Consider the following 20,651-nt stretch of genomic DNA (forward strand, 5'->3'; position numbering starts at 1 on the left):
AAATCGATACGAGCGGACCTGGCTGGGTTCCACTGCCGCGCTGTGGCGCTGGATCAGAGGCTGATGGCGGTAGAAGGCCGACTGAATACAGAGACAGAGACCGAGAACTCATCTTCTTACGCAGCAAGCTAGTCAACCTGAAGGACCTCAGCCGCAGGGACAACGTCTGCTTTTTGGGATTTCAGGAATCCGCTTAGGGTCAAAATGCTGCTGTGTTCTTGAAGGACATCCTCCCGAAGCTAGTTGGTGCCACCTTCAATCCACCCCTGGAGATATAAAGGGCCCACGGCATAGGACTGCTCCGCAAGGACTCCCAACGCACGACCATGGCCGCTCATTGCCTGTTTCCCTCGCCACGACTAGACGAGGCAATTCCTAGCAGCAGCTCGTACACAAGGTTCTTTCGCCCACGATGGCTATAACATCCGGATGGCTGACGATTTCTTAAAAGAAACAAATGACCGCCGCAAAGCTTTCCTGTCTTTCAGACCCAGGCTCCGGCAGCTAAACCTTAAATGTGGTCTCTTTGAACCGGCGAAATTTTGCGTTACCAAGGATGGTAATTCCAAGGACTTCTACGTCCCAGAGGATGTACGCCTAGTTTATGGACAGAACATGGTGACATCTACGGGGGACTTAGAAACCTCCCCAATGTTGGACCCTGCTCGGTTGAAGGAGAGAAGTAGAAAGACCTCTGGAGGACTGTGGCAACGTGGTGGAGAACACGACAGACCGGCATGCACGCAAGAGGACAGAGCCTCACCGCTCCATGCAGCGGCTGCCTTTACCCAAGAGTCAGAGAGGGACAAATCTTGTTCACCTTTGAAACCAACACTCTGGCTGACTCAGGGGTGTGTGAACCCCGTACTGGAGGGCCCGAGCTGAGGACCCTCACTACAGCTGGTTCTGCAGCCGACGACGCAGGGGGACGAGGTTGGATCGACGGACAGCTGAGTATCCTATGCACTGTATTGTATTGGGGGATGTTTTTATGCCTCGAAGAGTTATGCTGTTTCACCTTATTCTTTTTGTACACTTGAGTTGCAGAAGTTTGTAGCTGTGTCTTGGTTTTGCATCAAGACAAATGTAGATTCCATTGTTTGAATAATAGTACTGTGTGGTAGTACTGCTCCCATTCACATATCTGGGTCCCTCCTTCTGCCAGACCGACTATGTCCGCTCCACTCCCACCCTCCTCTTGCGCACATGTACACATAGGCACATCCAAATGGCCTGCGGTCTTACACATGGCATAGACGTCCCTCTAGGGAGCCACGTTCTTATTATACATCATTATCCACCACTATGCGCCTCAGCTCACATATTTATGCCCGGCAGTGTCCTGTGCAGTGGGCGGACCTTTGAGCCCCTTTGCACATCACCACAGGTAGGAGTGGCGGGATGCCCCTTGTGCGCTGGGAGTCTTGCACCCTCTTTACCCCCTTCATTCGGGCCCGTCGCTTGTTCATCTTTTCCTCCTTTGATCCCTCCTCTATATACCTTGATGAGACCCTTCCCAGCACTGGCCCATCCCGCTATGGGAGATTGGTGCCCCCTCCGAGCGGCGCTCCGCTAAGTGTAGACTCGCGGTAGACAGATAATTGCTCCTGTTGAGCGGAAACCGAGACGGTACTCTATTCCCAGTGTCCTATTGTTTTTCCCCTTACCCTTCGGCTTATCTCATCCAGGAACTGCATAATCGCCCTGTGGTAAAATAGAACCTTTCTGCTGCACCTCCCCGCCGATTGAGGTGCCCCTCGCAATACACACTACAATATAGGTCTCCTTATAGCCCGATGACCGCTCCAGTAACCTAATGGATATACACAATCAGGGAAGTGCCAGAGGGCTCCCGTGCACCTTCTCTTTTGTATTGTTCCTTTTCTGTCTTGTTTCTTTTGTCTTGTTTAGTTTGTCTGTTTCGCAGCTTCTTTGTCTCTTCCCCTCCTCCTCATCTTCTACCCCCTTCCTGATCCTCTCCTCTCTTTCGATCTCGCTCACTCCTTATTATTTGGGCTTCTGGAATAGGGTAAACTAACCCCTCTCGCCTGATACATCCCCGTGCCCCTCACTCTGCACTGTACGATTTGTAATCCTTCGGGAGACCCGAACCTCCCCTCTGACCCCCCCCCCCTCCCCCGAACTCTCCTCACCTGGCTTCACTCTTACATTGCACCTACCCCCCGCAGGGCTCGCCACCCACTACACAGCGCTGAACTCTCGGATCAGCACCTGCCAAGTTGAACACTAGGATTCCTTCGCGCCCACTACGAGTTATCACTTGGAACGTCCATGGTCTCACTCACTACATCAAACGAAAAAAGGTTTTGGCGTATTTGCAATCCAAACGCGCAGACATTGTCCTACTGCAGGAAACTCACCTAGACGCTGTGGAATCGGACAAGCTGCTGCGAGACTGGGTAGAGAGGATGATACACAGCATTGTGCAGGTTGAGGCACCTGAGAATGAGAGCCCACCCCACAAGTGCGATTCTTATCCGGAAATCCCTTCCAGCGACTTTGACAAAGACATGGTCGGATACTGATGGCTGATAGTTTTCGCACAGCTCTAGATAGGGGATCATCACATATGCGTGGAATCGGTATACGCTCCAACAGGGGCAAAAAAACATTCCTCTTGCAGTTAAATAGAGATCTGTCGGAAATAGGTGCTACCCAACTCCTTATAGGCGGGGATTGGAAACTAGCAAGGACCCGATCCTGGATAGGACCGGACCACTGGACAGGAGCAATGCAGCAGACAGGGCATTGATGGAAGATGTGATGCAAGATAATGGACTGATAGATCACTGGCGCTAGAGTCACCCCACAGATACGGAATACACTTTTGCCTCTCAAGTACACGGTACACTATCCCGCTTGGTTTACTTTCTTACCTCCCACAGAGTAGTACTGCTCACCCAAGAATCTCAAATCTTGGAGGTGGCTCTCTCAGACCACTCCCCCGTTCTACTCTCACTGGAACTAGAACTATCCAGTCCTGGGCGCAATCCCTGGTGACTGAATATCCAGCGCTACCGGTCCCCCACTGGTTAATCTCTTTTACAGACACATGTTACAGAGTTTTTTAACGGACAACCAGGGATTAGTTGACTCCATCCGAACTCTCTGGGCGGCAGCAATAGCCACCATATGTGGCAGACTCATGAGGGACTGGGCTGAAGCCAACAAGCAAAGCCAAGACAAACAAAAAGCGCTGGAAGCCGACATAAGGAAGTATGCTCGCCTATATTCGGCACGTCCCACAGCACCGCAAAGCTCTGGAGCAGGCAAAGATGGCTTTGAATAGCCTCATCACTACCAAAGCGCAATATGCGCTACAGTGAATGAAGGGGAGGCACTATGAACACGTGAGAAAGCGGGAGGCTCCTTGCAACTCAACTTTGCCAACGCGAGGCGTCCATGGCTATTCCGGCTATTAGGTCAGCGGCAGGCAAGACTATAACCCGGCATCAACATATTGCAAATGAATTTGCTTCTTCCTACAAGACCCTGTACACTCCAGGCCCGCCAATAGAGGCAGACAGACTGACTTCATTTCTGCAGGAGGCAAAACTTCCTTGCCTTTCGGATAAAGGAAGGGAACTGTTAAAAGGGGAGATCAGCAGAGAGGAAATTTCCTAAGCAATAGTGAAACTTCCCTATCGTAAAGCTCCGGGTGAAGATGGATACCCGGCGGAGTTTTACCGCTGGGCGGGGGAAGAACCCTGCAGACGGCATTTCGCGAAGCAGAACAGTCAGCCTCCCTGTGCCTAATTTCCAAAAATGCTGTCACAGCGGTTATACCCAAACCCTAAAAGTGCCCCCTGGAGTGCGGGAGCTTCTGGCCTATTTCGCTATTAACTTGCGATTTAAAAATACTGGCAAGTATACTAGCTGCACGACTCCGCAAAGTTCTGCCATCCCTGGTACACTCCTCGCAAGTGGGCTTGGCTCCTAGAGGATCGTCCCAGGACAATCTGCGTACTCACGCCCACGCCTTGTGGGCATCCAAAGACCTCCCAGTGGAAGCCATTGCCATCTCCCTTGATGCGGAGAAGACATTTGAACGCATCGAGTGGGAATACCTCTTCCGTGTAATGGAACATTATGGTCTTGGGGCTCAATTTATAGCTTAAGTACGTTCTCTTCACGGGAACTCCACGGCACAAGTGAACTGTGGGGGATTTGTATCCGACCCCTTCCCCATACGTAGAGGGACACGCCCAGGATGCCCCCTGTCGCTACTCCTCTTCCTATTGGCTATGGAACCACTAGCTGCCACCATGCGCAATTCAGCTGCCATCACGGGAGTTCCACTCCTTATAGGCGAATCCAAACTGTATCTATATGCGGATTGCATTTTGTTAACCCTCACGGTCTTGCCCCGCTCCCTTCCGTCCCTGCTCCAGATTATCGACGACTTCTCCTCCCTCTCCGGGTATAAGATCAACTGGAGTAAAAGTGAAGCACTCCCCCTCTCACCCGAGACCACAAAAGCAGCGATACATGGGTTCCCCTTCCGATGGCAATACTCACGCTTTAAGTATCTGGGAGTTCTTGACAATAAAAGCCTAGCAAACATGGTCCAGGATAATCTTAACCTGTTTATAACCCAGATGCAGCGAGACTTCGAAAAATGGAAGGCCTTGGGGCTCTCGTTGTTGGGTAGAGTGCAGGCGGTCCGCATGGTAATACTACCACGTTTCAACTATACCTTGGGGATACTGCCGATGCAGGTGCCTCTCACACTCTTGCGGCAGATAGATTCCAAGATACGGTCGTTTGTGTGGGGCTCCACAAAGCCGCACATTGCCGCGTTCAAGCTACAGGCCCGCCGCACTCATGGGGGACTTGGCCTCCCATTAGTAGTACTCTATGCATTTGCATTACACATCTTCCCAACTGGCGTATTTCCTACCTGGTTTCATGGACCCGCCGCAATGGGTTCTGCTGGAACGACACTTTTAGCTGAGGAGGGACTTTAATATATATGGCGAAATGCGGGAACAGCGGCATAATGCATCGAATTGTGTCCGCTGCTTGCAAGGCCTGGCATCGGGCCCACAAGCTATTGGGGGTGCATCCACGTCTGCACGAGAAGGCCCCATTATGGAGAAATTAAGCCATTCGGATCGGAGGGAAGGATTTGAGTTGGCGGGTGTGGCAGGCAGCGGGTATAAGTTCCATTGATCAGATTATCTGCAATGGTTCCCTGAAACTGCTAGCACAACTCGGAGAGGAGTATGGTTCCCCACGACACAGTCTTGAAGATACAACCAGCTACGACACTGTCTGCGGCATTGCCTGGGGGCTCCCCCCTGGAAACTGTCCCCATCTCCGGTAGCTACATTTCTCCTTGTCTGGGGACGGTACAAGGGGGTGATGTCTGGACTGTATGGGGTGCTAGCGTTGCACCGCTTCTTGACTCCCTTGGCACAGATGTTACGTGCCAGGTGGCAGGAACGGCTGGCGATCACGTATGAAGACGACGAGTGGGCGAACATATTGGAAGTACTGGATAAAGACGCAAGTGAAGCGTAGATGAAATTCTGCCTCTTCAAAGTCTTACAGGACTGGTATTGGACACCCACGAAACTGCACAGAGCGGGCCTTCTTCCCCATGCCAAATGTTGGAGATGTCCCAACGCCCGGTGCGACTTAACACACATCATTTGTGAATGCCTCTCAGTGCAGGCTTTTTGGGAGTTTGTGGGACGGACTCTGAGTGCCACCATGATACTTTCTTTACCACTTATGCCCCCTGAAGTACTTCTGCACGATCTACAGCGGTTCCCGGACCAATCCAGACCACAACACCGCCTCTTTCATACAGCTGTGGCCACGGCCAAGCTTTGTATACTGTGCCAATGGAGGGCTGCAGCCCCCGACACAAGAGTCCTGGCTGACAGCTATGATCCAGGTGGCTTCCCATTTGAGGATCATATATAACCTGCAAGACTAGCCGGAGATTTTTCTGGTGACATGGACACCCTATCTGAGCGTAGAGGTACCAGAGGTGGATGGGGACGGGTTGGCAGCGGATCCTGGTGATTAAATGAATAGCGCCTTGCAGCCGCCCTACAGACCATCATATCCCCCCAAACCCTCACTTCCACTCCTCAGCACACTCTCTTCCCACTCTTTCTCCTTTTATTTTTCCCTTTCCATTTTCACTATTTGATACATTGACTCCTCAATGTTCCTTTCCCCTCAGTACTATCGGCTCTCCTTGCCACCTACTCAGCAACTTTATAGTTCGTATCGCCCAGATTATTACTAATATTACTATTAATATTCTTATTGTCACTATTGTCTTATTTGCCATCACTTTTACTAATAACCTCACAGGGGATGTCCCCTTTTCCTTTTTCTCTAATTCCCGGTCTCCCCTCCCCACCCTCCACCTCTCCCATACCTCTCCACCCTCTGGCATGCCCACACCCACATGCATGCTAATGCCTGCACAGCTATCGCCATGCCGCAAAGATCCACACGGCTTAATTGTTGTACGATCACACCACCGTCAACGGACCCATATTATGTCAGGGTCATTACAGCGGGACCTATCAGCGACCTTCCCTCCCCCACACATCATCCCCGTACTGGTCTTTGGAGTCATCCCTCTAAAAGAAAGAGGGCGGCAACAAAGCAAGACACATTGTTTTATAAACAACCTGGGAGGTGAAGGGAGGTAGGGTGCGAACCTGGAGAAGACACCATTTCCTATCCAACCCAGTAGGGGAGGAGGCAAACAAAAGGGCCTATGCTGGTATGCACATTCACATGCCTCTCCCCTTTCTTCTGTTTTTGTTTCTGTTGTTTATGGGCTCCCCCCCAATATCCTCCCCTATCCCTGTTTTTACCCCATTTATAGATTGCAGTGAAGGACTGTTATCTAGCATTAATGTGCCAAGGCTTATTGGAGACGCATCACGTTTGTAATGATTATGTATATATACCCTAGAACGATGCATGTTCACTCCTATTTTATTTCTATGTCAAACTGTTTAAATTGTTTGAATGCGTAACAAAAACAAATTACAACACAAAAAAAAGAAAGACAGAAATAGAAGTAGTGAGGAGGACGTAGATGCCACTGAGTCTAAAGAAAAACCAGATCATTAACTCAATTGCATTGTGATGAACAGTACAAACACATACTGCCAACCTTGATTGCACCAAAAACCTTATGGATTACCTAGCAATAGTGCTGTAATTTTTTATTTTATGTGAAAGTATTGTATTTCTTTTCCGACTACCCTGATGTAACTGGCATCATACTTTCTGCCTCCTTGTTGCATTGCTACCTTCCTTTAATCTCTTTAGACACCGAAGGAGATGGTGGGTAAATATTTTTTCTGCCAGTTTAATTACTTATTGTCCATCTGTAAAAATTGTATTACTTTATGTTTAAGTAAATAACATTTCCTTTAGAAAATAGGGCAATCTGTCGTGTCCTGGTCTTAGTATGGCTATGTCACTTTAATTTATACTCGAACTAGGTATTCTTGAATGAAACTTGTGAGGGTTCTACGTGGCGTGTACGATTGGTCAGTTGCGATGTTTGATGGTGGATATATTGGATCCAGAAAGCAGGCTATGTAAAGGATAATGTGCTGCTGAATTTCCAATTGGGATACACTGTACTGCTGCATTTCCACTTGGGATAAGCTTAATTGAAATACTTCTGACTTCCGACCTGAATAAAAATCACACAATGCTAAATGAAGTAATGCCACGGACAGTTCTAGGATGCCAGCAGCATCATATATAACCTAATGATATAAATGTGCTCACCAACTCTTCTGTTTCTTCCAAATTATAAATAATTTAATATTGCATCCCTATGGTGTTTATAAAACTGTATATATGGCAAATCTCTATTGTGAACTCTTAAGTGATAATCCATGGTTACTTTCTGCTAACCAATGAAAATTGATTTGAAAAAGTGTGCCACATCTGTTCTTTTGGTGCATTGCTGTTGATGTTACTATTATTGTTTACTCTTATTCATCCTTCCTTACAGATTTGCTTATGATGGGTTGAAACGCCAGAGACTGACCCAGCCCATGGTTCGAAATGAAAAGGGGCAGTTGGTCCACACCTCCTGGGAAGATGTGCTGACCCGAGTAGCTGGAGTGGTATGTCTCAATCAAGAATATAATGAGAAGGGGAAATAAGCTAAGATGTTAACAGTTTTATATGTTAGCTACGTTTGTTTACTTTGTTCAAGTACATTCTTAAGTGCAGTCTTTAAAGTTGCTACTTTAGGTGGGCCTACTTACATCTAAGAGATGGTGATAGAACCTTTGTAGTTGCAGTGAGTGATGTTGGGTTATGTGGATTTATTTAGTTCGTAATAGCATCTGTATTGTCCGCTAGCGTGTTTGTAATTGGGGCACCCCTTGCAGTTGTGCAGTGTAGGAAAGTGGGTTTCTGTTGCAATAACCCCCCTGCTTTGTACCTGGCTGCTGATGCACTTTTTGTTGGTGTGCCCTGGGTCCCTGCCATTCAGGGTCCCAGGGCCTGTGTTCTTTCCCCAAAAATAAACCCAATTGGCATCTCTGGCCACATCTCAGCTCCTGGTAAATGGTACCACAAGTACCCAGGGCACTGTGACCAGTGAAGGCCTCTAAGGGCTCCAGCACTTGTTGTGCCACACTTGGATGTCCTGTACCCTGACACTCACACCCTGCCTTTGCAGGCTGCGTGTCTTGGTGCAGAACAAAGTAAAGAGTCGACATGGCACACATGCCTGTGTGCCATGCCCACAAACCACTGCCCCGGCATACATCAGTCACCCCTCTAAATGGGTGCCCTATGCCAGTGGTGAGGGTACAGTTGCATGAGCCCTGAACCCATACAGTGCCCAAGTCCATTCCTTGGCACTGTAAGTGCAGTGCTGCCATTAAGAGTATATGATGCTGGGTGTTTGTCATTACGAACTCCACAGCACCATAATGGCTACACTGAAGACTGGGAAGTTTGCTATCAAACTTCTCAACACATTAAACCCACACCAATGCCAGTGTGGGATTTAATGTATAATGCACCACAGAGGGCATCTTAGAGATGCCCCCTAAAACATGACCAACTACCAGTGACCTGACTGAGTGGCTGCGCAGGCTGCCACCACCCGACATGTTTCTGGACCCCTGGGTCGAGAGTCTGCTGTTCTCGGGGGCCTGAAACAATGCACATCCTGGGATGAGGTGCCAAGCCTCCTCCCCCAGATGGGCAGGGTTCACGAAGGGGAAGCTTCAAAGGCATGCCGTCTTTCTGAGCCTCTCCAGACCATTTGCTGCTTTCAGCAACTGGTCCCCACTGGTTCTACCCCCCATTTAGGGTGGGCCTGGGTACTGTAGAGGTACAGGGCTCATGCACCTGTACCCTCACCACTGGCATAGGGCACCCAGCTAAAGGGGTGACTGATGTATGCCAGGGCAGTGGTTTGAGGGCATGGCACACAGCCATGTCGACTTTGTTTTGTTCTGCACCAAGACACTCCGCCTGCAAAGGCAGTGTGTGTGTGTTACGGTACAGGGCCTCTAATAAGTGCTGCAGCCCTTAGGGGCCTTCTCTGGTCACAGTGCCCTGGGTACCTATGGTACCATTTACCAGGGGCTGACATGTGGCCAGAGATGCCAATTGGGTTAGGCTTCAGTGCAGTTTTAGGGTAGGAACACAGGCCCAGGGCACATTCAGTCAAAGTACATCACCAATTCAGCAAAAAGTGGGGGAATACCATGCAAGAAAGAGGGCACTTTCTCACAGAAGCCCATTCATTTCAATGTACTGCTCCAAAAAGTTTCTAAGTGTGGAGTTTTGAAAACTGAAAATATTCTTTAAAAATCATGCGAACAACCAAAACGTAATTACTTACCTGTTTCTAGGAAATGTCCCAGTGCTGAATCTAGGTATCCAGCACTGAGTTAGAAAAGTAACGTAAAAAGTAACTTACCTGCAATTTACTGAAAAAGCCTATTAATTTCAATGTACTGTATTTGCTAAGTGTTTCATACTACTGCTCCCCTATAAATCAAACAAAGTACAATTTCTATTGCATTTTCAAACTGTCCTATATCCATTAACTTATTACCGAAAAGTATTTAATGCTTACCTGTACCAGGCTTACTTGGTTCTAAAAATAAACAATAGTATATTCTTATACAAACACAATTGGCCTAGAGTTCAGTTTTTGAGTGTGTAAATTCATTTGCTGACTGAGTGGGTACATCAAATGCTCAACAATGTCCTCAGATACGGCCTTACTGCTCGACCAAGCTACCACTATTAGAGAGTAAGGTTCTATTTAACTTAAACCTCTGACTACCTTTGGGGACTCTTGGACTCTATGCACATTGTACCTCACTTTGGTGCAGTATATATAGAGCCAGTTTCTTACATGGAATACTTAAGTCAGAATTATCTGTTTTTGTTTGATTGTGTTTTGAACTGTTTTATTTTGAGTAATTGTGGATCAAGTTTGGTCACTGATGGATATGGTTAGTACATTATTTTCACTTTTGCTCTATCTTACAGACTAAAGGTGGGGGAGGTGTTCGTTTTTGCCATTTTATTTCCCATTGTGTTGTGTTGCAAGATTGGCAATGGTCTAATCAGCACCACACTGCCTTTTATGTGTTGTGTGTGATTTGATGTATTTCTGCCCTTTGTTTTGGGAGAATGTTGCCAAAAGTGAGGTAAAACCTTTTTTAATGTCTAGACAGGAACGGTTGTGAAATGTCTAGATGACCAAGAACCTCTGAATTAGAAATTGAACCCTGAATGTCACTTGACTTAAAAATGTTGCTCTGCCATTTTTGGATGTCTGTGTCATTCTTAGCCCACATTTTGGTGAAAAAATCTTAAAGTGGGACCAGATGTCTGCAGAGTGGGCACACCAATACCGAGGCATGTTGGTCGATTCCCATAAGAGTGGCAAATGCCCAGTTCACCAGCAGCATCTCAGTTTAAGTACTGCAAATCAGTGTGCATATTTTTTCAATTCTTTGCCAAATGTATACTGAGGTGGTGGTAATGTCTTTATTCCCGGCACCCCCGGCCGGACCATACTCCAAACTCTTGACTTTCATGCACTGAAGAACAGAAATGGCCTTCTATCATCGGTCCCAATTACTAACTAAGTACTTGCATAAAGCAACCATAGAAAATACATTTTGTATTGCTTTTAACGTTGGTCCTCTGTGACGAATCTACATCAAGCCTTCCAAAATAAACACTAAAGCACAATATTATTACTTGTGTTTGATTATCTTGGGACGAGGGAGGGAGTTACAGTGGATGGCAGATCCAAAATGTTTATTTTGCATTGAAATTTCCATAGCAAACTCTCTGAAACGGAGTATACAAAAACGCTACTGCAAGTCCATTTTTAATGAGCATGCCTGGGAGTGGTTCTGCTTGTTGCACTCTGGGGTCAGGAATAGTTGACCCAGGGTGTGTGTGATGGCTGCATGTGCCTCTCAATGGTAACTGGGGGGAAAGTAATGCTACCGTATGTCCTAAAACTGGAAAAACCTTCTCAATTTTGTTTATTTATGGACCATAATTTCAAATGGTAAACAGTTATCGGTGGTCAGCCGGATAACTACTTTTGACCTTGGCACCCTATGCTCTGTAAGGGCACTGTGCATCTTACTCCGTTGCTTCAAAATGTGCGGCATTAGCCCAGTGTCCCAAGATGTTCCCCATAGCCTGCATGGATTCCTCAGTAGGCTCTCTCACTTTGTTTAAGACCACTTAGTAGCCAATTAGAAAACTTCCTCTATAGCTGTTAAAATTCACAGCGTTGTGCACCTGTAGCATACACATGCACATGTCCTCTACCACATGCCCTCACTTCTTTCCATATGAACGCCTTGGCAGATCGCATCCATAATGAAAAAAAGTATCTCGTTTGTCGATGTTTTTGATTTTTTTTTTTTTAAGTTTCTGCAGGCTAAGAGTAATTAAGTCAATTTAAAGGAAACGTTATCATACTCTCGCAACATGACTCTTTCCCGTTCTCAAGCTATGCATTGATTCTGCAGCAGTTGAGGACAAGAAAGGAAGTGAGAGAAGGGCAGCATCAGTCAGTGTAAATAAAACGTTTTTACAGATATATTTTGCATTGCTTTGGCAGGAAGTGTGTAGGGTTAATCATTAATTGACCGAAAGCGTTCTTCCTGTTGAATGGTTTAGCAATCACTTTTTCCTTGTCCTCTGGTCTAGGAGTAAGGTAGGTCCTCTAAAGGGAAGTTTAAACGTCTACAAAACTGATCTCAAAAACTCACAGGGTAAAAGCCTTTTCTACATTCTGCTACGAACAGATATAGACAGTAGTCTCAGTTGGTACTTTAACTATATTTGGTGCTCTGGAATAAAACCTGCCTGCCCATCATTACCGATTTAGCGATTGTACTTGCAAGCCTGATTAAAGGATTATTTATGTATAACATGCAGTCTGAATTTAAGAGCTGTGTAGAGAGCATCAAAGCATTTTCACGGTATTCATTTAACAATGTATTCTTATAGAGACTTCTAACTGCAAATTCCTTACCCAGGTGTTGGACTGGATCTGGAAATTCTTAAGCAGTACACCTGCGCAGCAGTAGGTGGCATCACACCGTTGCGCAGTGACTATGTTCTGCTCCGCAACTGACATGCTAACTCGTAAACAGGCGCCACCCGTGAGCACTGACGTCTATTCCTTTCTCTGCCCACGTCGCTTTGAGACCTTTTGTTTAAAAAAATATTCTAGCCTACAATCGTGCCAGTGAAATGTCATCCTCCAAAACTGCACAATTTAATCCATGTAAGGTCTGTCTCAAACAAATATCTGCGACAGATCCACATCAGGTTTGCCAGTGGTCATTTCACGTTGATAAGGCCTGCATTGACTGGGCCTTAACGTACCCTAGAACCCTTTGGGAACGGGAAGCAAAGCTATGTTGTGAAACATGGAAAAACACCATGCCGTGACTAGTCAAGGTCGAAGGGAAGGTCCCTGTCGCGAAGTCGTTCCCCCAGCAGACCTTCGTTACTGTTAAAATATTTGACCTAGTCCTAGAAGAAGCTAAAGAAGTCCTTGCGGGAGTGGTCCTCTTTCTGCCACTCTCGGGCTCCGGAGAAGGCACAAGGACATCATCCTGCTACCCAGTCGATCCTCTGACCCGATTTTGACCCATGTCAGCGGTAGTTTCCAGGAAAGAGGTAGACTCCTCATCAAATAGAGAAGTTTTGTGAGACCATGCTTTGTCTCTTTGGCACGTTACCGGCTCCCTCTGACATGCCTCTGGACTCTAATGAACCGAGAGGCCTCCCAGGTGGGCTTCAATCAGCAGGGCCACCCTAGGTGCCATTTGGGCCTTTGCAACCCGATACAGGTTCTGCACCAGTGCTTTTGCCGTCTTCATCCCACAACCCACTCCAGAGCATCGACGTAGACCAGCCCCTCTGATTTTTAGGTCTCGCCTGACCCAGCGCATGCGCTGGTCTGGCGAGACTTATTGAGAGGGCTCCAAAAAGTGCTACCAGGCCAGCCTAGAGCTACAGTGCATGTGCGCGGGCGCGCGCGCCGTGTTTTACCGCGATTACTTTCACTTTCGCGGCCGCATGGCCGCTTTGATGTTTGATCGCGATCACTTTCGCGGCCGCTTGGCATAGCCAATAGGTCTCGCTTTTGGGACCTTATAAGTGTTTAGCTATGCAACTGTTGCATGGCTAAACACTTATAAGGTCCCAAAGGCGAGACCTATTGGCTATACCAATGCTTGTTAAACATTGCCCATGTCCCATGAACAGGCGCATACTGACTCTGATCGTGACACATATGACGCTTGGGATGAGTTTGCCCACCCATATATTGTGGACAGCTGATCTGAGGACCTCCAGGGTGCCAGTGAACTTAACACCTCACCAGACACTGGACTGGTCTCTCCCACTGGCCCTGCAACAGAAGAGAGTGCTTCCTTCACAGCGGTCATGCAAAGGGCGGCTGGGGTATTTGACCTATGCTGCCCACTATGGAAGTCAAGACCAATGTAGTAACTGAGTTCTAAGTCCCTTCTCCTATTTAACGAAGCCCTTATGGATACCTTTTTCAGAATGTCCCCATGTTAATAGGCAGGTGGTGAGCAAGATTGCCCTACCCTGGGTGACCCAGACCTTGTAACTCCGGACCTCACCCCTGACATCCTTGTCTTGCAGGCTTCGGCGAGGAAGATTAACCCCCAACTGATTCCCTACTACACCCTCAGATAGGGAATCTAAATAGATTGAGACATTCAGGATATTTATGTGTTCGAGGCATATGAGCTGCAGATTACACACTGTGCATAGATCGCCATCTGGTGTTGGGCCCGGATGTTTGCACTTGTTTTTGTCTTGGAAAGTCTTTGGAAGTCACAAGGTATGTGACTCCTCCTTTGGATCATAGCGCGCATGGGCATCGGCTCCATGTTCAGATTGTTTTTTTTCCGCTATCGTGCTCGGATGTGTTCTCGCGTTCCAGTTCGGAACCGTTAACGGTTTTCTCTTTCGACGCACAATCCTTCCCATCTCGACGGTATTGTTTTTTTCGATCGCGTTTCCAGCCACTTGCGACCCTTCAACTTCGAACTCTTCGATTCCGGTCGTCGACAAGGGCCTTCGGGCCTACCCGGGCCTCATCTCCAGCTCATGGAAAGGACGCCATTTAAAAAGTGTCCTCGATGTGGGTCGAAGTTTCCCCACACCAACCTAGATGAGGTGTGCAATCTCTGCCTCTCACCGGAGCATGAGGCCAGAGTCTGTCCAGGCTTGTGCCTCCTTCCGCTCCAAAAAGACCATCCGGGACCGACAAGCTCGAAGAACAATGGTGCGCTCGTTATCTTCGATCCCCGACGACATCTTTCAAGAGGGCGTCGATGTTCCGGAGCAGGGTCGAGTCGAGGAAGCCATAATCAGCGCCTCCAAAGCAGATGATTCCGACATTGAAGACATCACTCCAGCTCAAAGGACCGTGAGTACAGACGTCGACCCCGACCCTCCCTCCCCCCTTGTCCCCTCCCACCTTCGACACCATCAAAAAAGGCTTCGGTACCACCTCCAGGCCCAGATGCACGCCGAGACACTGCTTCCCATGCCCCGCCTTCGGCCCGGTAAAGAAGCCTAGTAAGCCTTTAGGCGACTCAGGCTCGAATCAGCCTACCCTCGGTACCGAAAAGCAACATCCGGCACCAAAGAAAAAGGTGTCATCAACCTCATCCACGCCGACCGCTGCTCCCACATTGAAGCACTCTGCGTCGAAGGCTTCCACCAGTTCCTCGGCACCGACAACACCCTTGCAGCCGACTAAAAACCGCCCGCCGAAAGGCCCTGATAAAAACCTCGGAACCGAAAAAACAAAAACCGGTTCCAACTGATAAGGACACTTCAAAACTACACGGTTCCAAGTCTAGAACCGCTATCGAGACGACGCCCAAAAAACTTACGGCACCGAAGCCCTCGGCTCCGAAGGATCTGTCTCCCACAGATGAACTGTCTCGTCCAGATCCTACCCAAAAGACTTTAATGAAAGATCCTAAGACTGGTCATTTAATGCTCAGCATCAAGAAAAGACCACTAGAAATGCCTGCGCCCGCACCACCACCAAAGAAGAGAGACTTTGCTACCTCTCCATTGCAGATTCCTTCTCCTCTTCCTCCTCCTCCCCCACCAGACCACTCTCCCACACCATCACCTACCCCAATTGATGATGATGACGACAACACCTCAGATGATGCAGGCGGGAGGTGCGGACGATCAACCCCTTGGGGACCCTACTCTCACTGGCTCCCCTGACCCCTGGGATGATTACAGTGTCCCAGATGTCCCTTACACCCCACAAGACGATATTTATCCCTCCAGCGTCCCCCCCCACCCCCCAGAGGACAATATCGGATTCAACCAGCTCCTTCACAGAGATGTCCAATACCACGGGGTGGCCCTGCATACCGACCCAGTAGAGAAGGATTTTCTTATGGATACCTTTGATACCACACAAAGGTCCACCTCAACACTGCCCATGCTAAAAGGGGTCATTAAGCATGCATCAGAGGTCTTTAAAGACCCGGTTAGGGCTCGGGTCATCAACCCAAGAATAGAAAAGAAATATTAAGCTGCCCCACTGACCCAATATACATTAAGGGCCCGCACCACTAGACTCCCTAGTAGTCTCTAATGCCAGGAAGAGAGCGAATTCCCAAACGTCAGGTGATGCACCACCACCAGACAAGGAATCAAAACTCCTAGGCGCCTCTGGAAAACGCACAGCGTCACAGGCAGCAAATATTTGGCGCATTGCTAACACCTAAGCGCTCCTTGCCAGGTATGACAGGGCACATTATGACAAGCTTGAGTCCATAATGCAGCACCTCCCTGACCAATATAAAAACAGGGCCAGTGAACTAATCCAAGAGGGTAAGACATTCACTAACACCTCCATCCGCTGTGCCCTAGATGCAGCAGATACCGCATCAAGGGCAATCAACACCAGTGTCCTTTTGCGCAGACATGCCTGGTTACGTATATCCGGTTTTAAACCCGAAGCACAGAGTTCCATACTCAATCAGCTTTTTGATGAGCAACACCTATTTGGCCCCAATGTAGACGTATCCCTCGAAAAAATGAAGGAGGATACAGACACTGCCAAATCTATGGGAGCCTTGCAATTGCAAGCTCCCAGACGGTCCTTTCGTCGCTCATCCTTTAGAAGCATCCATCGAAGCTACTCCTCTAATAGCCCCTCCACCTCTTGCAAAGCTCCCGCACAATCCACCTTTACTAGAGGTTACCAAAGGGGTGGTTACAGAGGGAATAATATCAAAGGCAGAGGCAAAAACAACAACTCCCGCTCTGCCTCCACACCTACCCCCTGACTTCGCTCCACTTCACCCCCGACTATTCCACTCCAGTCGGGGGAAGACTCCACCAATTTCTCCCTGCCTGGATAAACATCACTTCAGACAGGTGGGTCCACGAAATCATTCAATCAGGCTATTGTCTCGAACTAACATCTACCCCCCCCAAACATACCACCCAAACACTGTCCAATGTCACAAGAACATTTGGTTCGAGGCATATGAGCTGCAGATTGTACACTTGGCATAGATCGCCATCTGGTGTTGGGCCCGGATGTTTGCAGTTTGTTTATGTTCTTTGGACAGTCTTTGGAAGTCACGAGTTCGGTGACTCCTCCTTCGGTCCGTACTGCGCATGGGCTTCGGCTCCATCCTCAGATTGTTTTTTTCCGCCATCGGGCTCGGATGTGATACTTCGTGCTCCGGCTTCGAACTTCTACGGTTCCAGCCTCGACGGAAAATCCTAGTTTCTTCGAGTTTCTTCATCATCATCTTCATCTCTCGAAGCGGCACTTTTCTCCATCCCGTACATCGGCACCGGCCTTCGGGCCCTCCTCGACTCCGGTCCCAGCCGATGGAAAGGACTCCGTTCAAAAAGTGCCCAAAATGTGGGTCTAAATTTCCCCACACCGACCTCCATCAGGTGTGTAACCTTTGCCTCTCTCCAGAACATGAGGCTAGAGACTGCCCCGCCTGTAAGTCTTTTCGATCAAAGAAGACCATCCGGGATCGAAGAGCTCGATGCACCATGGCGCACTCATCGTCGGCAGCTCCACCGGACATCTTCGGAGACGACGCCGAAGCTTCGGGGCAACTACACACCGAGCAGGAGGACGACGTCAGCGCTTCCGAGGCCGACGACTCTGACGTGGAGGACATCACACCGGCGCAGCGGGTCGGGAGTACTGTACCCCCTCCCGCCCCCGCGCCCAAAACCAAAGAGACTCCGGTTACACCCTCGCCTGCAGGCCTGGGCAAAACCAAGCACACAGCTTCTATCACCCCACCTTCGGGCCCGGTGTCGAAGCCTCAGAAGTCTCACGGCAGCTCGGGCTCGAGCCAGCCGACGCCTGGTGCCGATAAACACCATCCGGCACCGAAGAAAGTGATACCCAGCTCGACTCCGAAGCCACCGGTGCCGAAGCCTGGACTCTCGGTGCCGACAAAACACAAACACAAATCTGTTGGCACCGACGCTCCGGCGCCGAAAACTCCTTCGACGCCGAAAAAACCGGAGGTTCCAAAAAAGCATGGCGCACAGAAACCATCGAAATCCTCGGCTCCGAAAACATCGGCGCCAGCGGATGATTCGGCGCCACTGGATCTCTTTACACCAGACCCTTTGCAAAAGACTCTATTTAAAGATCCAAAGACTGGGCTATTGACTTTAGTTGTCAAGAAAAGACGACTTGACACCCCGGCTCCTCCTCCACCGCCCAAACGGAAGGACTCTGCTACTTCTCCTCTCAGAGTGCCCTCCCCACTACCTCCTCCTCCGCCTCCTCCACCTCCTCCACCCCCTCCCCCTCCCAGGTCTCCGCCACCTTTACCTTATCACTCCCCGACACCGTCCCCAGATCCGGATTTCGGGGATCCACATTATGACCCAGCGGACGCCCCAATGGACCCCACTCCACCGGGGACCCCAGACCCATGGGAAGACTACCATAACCCTGACATACCTGATATCCCTCAGGACGACCTATACCCATCCAGGCTGTCTCCTCCAGAGGACTCCTTAGGTTTTCACCACTTACTGCAGAGAGCAGCACACTACCATGGGGTGCAAATGCATAGTGAACCAGTGGAAGACGACTTCCTACTAGACACATTTGACATTCAGGACAAGTCCACGGCTATCTTGCCCATGCTTAAAGGCGTCACCAAGCATGCTGCAGAGGTGTTCAAAGACCCTGTCAGGGCCAGGGTATTGAACCCTAGAATAGAAAAAAACTACAAGGCGGCACCCACAGACCCTGCATACATCAAGGGCCCTGCTCCCTTAGATTCCCTAGTTGTGTCCACAGCTAGAAAGCGGGCTAACTCCCAGTCCTCAGGAGAAGCCCCACCGCCAGATAAAGAATCCAAACTTCTAGACGCGTCTGGCAAACGCACCGCCTCCCAAGCTGCAAACATGTGGCGCATTGCAAATACACAAGCGCTACTTGCGCACTATGACAGATCACACTACGACGAGCTTGAGGCTCTTATGCAGCACCTCCCCGAAAAAATCAAACGCAAGGCTCATGACCTAATACAGGAGGGTAAACTAATTACTAACACCTCTATTAAGTGTGCCCTCGATGCAGCTGACCCTGCTTCTAGAGCCATAAACACTAGTGTCCTGCTTCGTCGTCATGCCTGGCTCAGGATCTCAGGGTTCAAGCCTGAAGTCCAGGCGTCCATACTAAATCACCCCTTTGACCAACAAACTCTCTTTGGGCCAAATGTGGACGAAGCATTAGAAAAGATGGAAAAAGGACACAGACACAGCAAAGTCTATGGGGGCACTACAATCACAAGCCCCCAAACGCTCCTTTCGACGCTCATCCTTTCGTAGCACAAGCAGAAGCTACTCCACCGATAGCGCCTCTACCTCCTACAAGTCCCCTCCTCAAAATACCTTTTCAAAGGGGTGGTTACAGAGGCAACAACAATAAGGGCAGGGGCAAAACTAACACCACCCGTTCTGCCACCCCGCCCGCACAATGACTTCCCTTTGCTCCCCCCAGACCATTCCACTCCAGTCGGGGGCAGACTACAAAACTTTATACACGCATGTGAGTCCATAACATCGGACAAATGGGTGACCCAAATTATTCGGTCAGGGTACTGTCTCGAGCTAACATCTACCCCACCCAATATCCCACCAAGGCACCGTCCAATGTCTCAAGAACATTCAACACTGCTCAAACAGGAGGTGCTCTCCCTCCTCCAAAAACACGCTATAGAGCAGGTCCCCGTCAATCAGCAGAATCTAGGGGTCTACTCTCTGTATTTCCTAATACCGAAAAAAGACGGGACCCTGAGGCCCATTCTGGACCTCCGGCCTCTAAATGCATACATACATTCGGACCATTTCCACATGGTCACCCTACAACAAGTCCTCCCGCTCCTTTGTCAGGGAGTCTTTCTTACTACCTTGGATCTGAAAGACGCATACTTTCACATTCCAATACACCCTTCTCACAGAAAGTACCTCAGGTTTGTGGTGGACGGTCAACATTACCAGTTCACAGTTCTCCCCTTCGGGGTCACCACCGCACCACGGGTGTTTACCAAATGCCTAGCAGTTGTAGCAGCACACCTCAGACGTCAACATATTCACGTCTTCCCTTACCTAGACGACTGGCTCATAAAAGCCGCGTCCTACAACCAATGTGTGCAACATACCAACAGCACCATTCAACTGCTCCACCGGCTAGGCTTCACGGTGAACTACCAAAAGTCCCACCTCCTACCATCTCACACAAAGCAATATCTCGGGGCCACTATAGACACCTCCAAAGGTATTGCCTATCCAAACTCAGCCAGGATCGCAAGCATGCAAGCCTTGCGCAAAACATTCCTTCCTCAACACTCTCTTCCAGCAAGAGTGTTTATGAAGCTCATAGGAATGATGGCGTCCTGCATTTTTATAGTGCCCCATGCAAGACTCCACATGCGTCCACTTCAAGAGTGCCTAGCACGACAGTGGAACCAGGCCCAGGGTCAGCTGACGGATCTGGTGTTGGTGGACGGCCGCACCCATCACTCTCTGCAGTG

The 20,651-nt window shown here is 49.0% G+C and overlaps 1 protein-coding gene across 2 annotated transcripts in view; it reads left to right on the forward strand.

Annotated features, from left to right (window-relative positions):
- The window catches only part of NDUFS1 (NADH:ubiquinone oxidoreductase core subunit S1), a 568,511-nt gene that overhangs the window by 271,791 nt on the left and 276,069 nt on the right, over window positions 1–20,651 (forward strand). For both annotated transcript variants that reach the window (XM_085648921.1, XM_085648922.1), the window contains one exon: window positions 8,030–8,144. In XM_085648921.1, the coding sequence (XP_085505047.1) occupies window positions 8,030–8,144 (115 nt within the window). The remainder of the gene's footprint in view (window positions 1–8,029; window positions 8,145–20,651) is intronic.

This window comes from Triturus cristatus, chromosome 3_2 (genome assembly GCF_964204655.1).
Source record: "Triturus cristatus chromosome 3_2, aTriCri1.1, whole genome shotgun sequence".
Classification (NCBI taxonomy): Eukaryota; Metazoa; Chordata; class Amphibia; order Caudata; family Salamandridae; genus Triturus; species Triturus cristatus.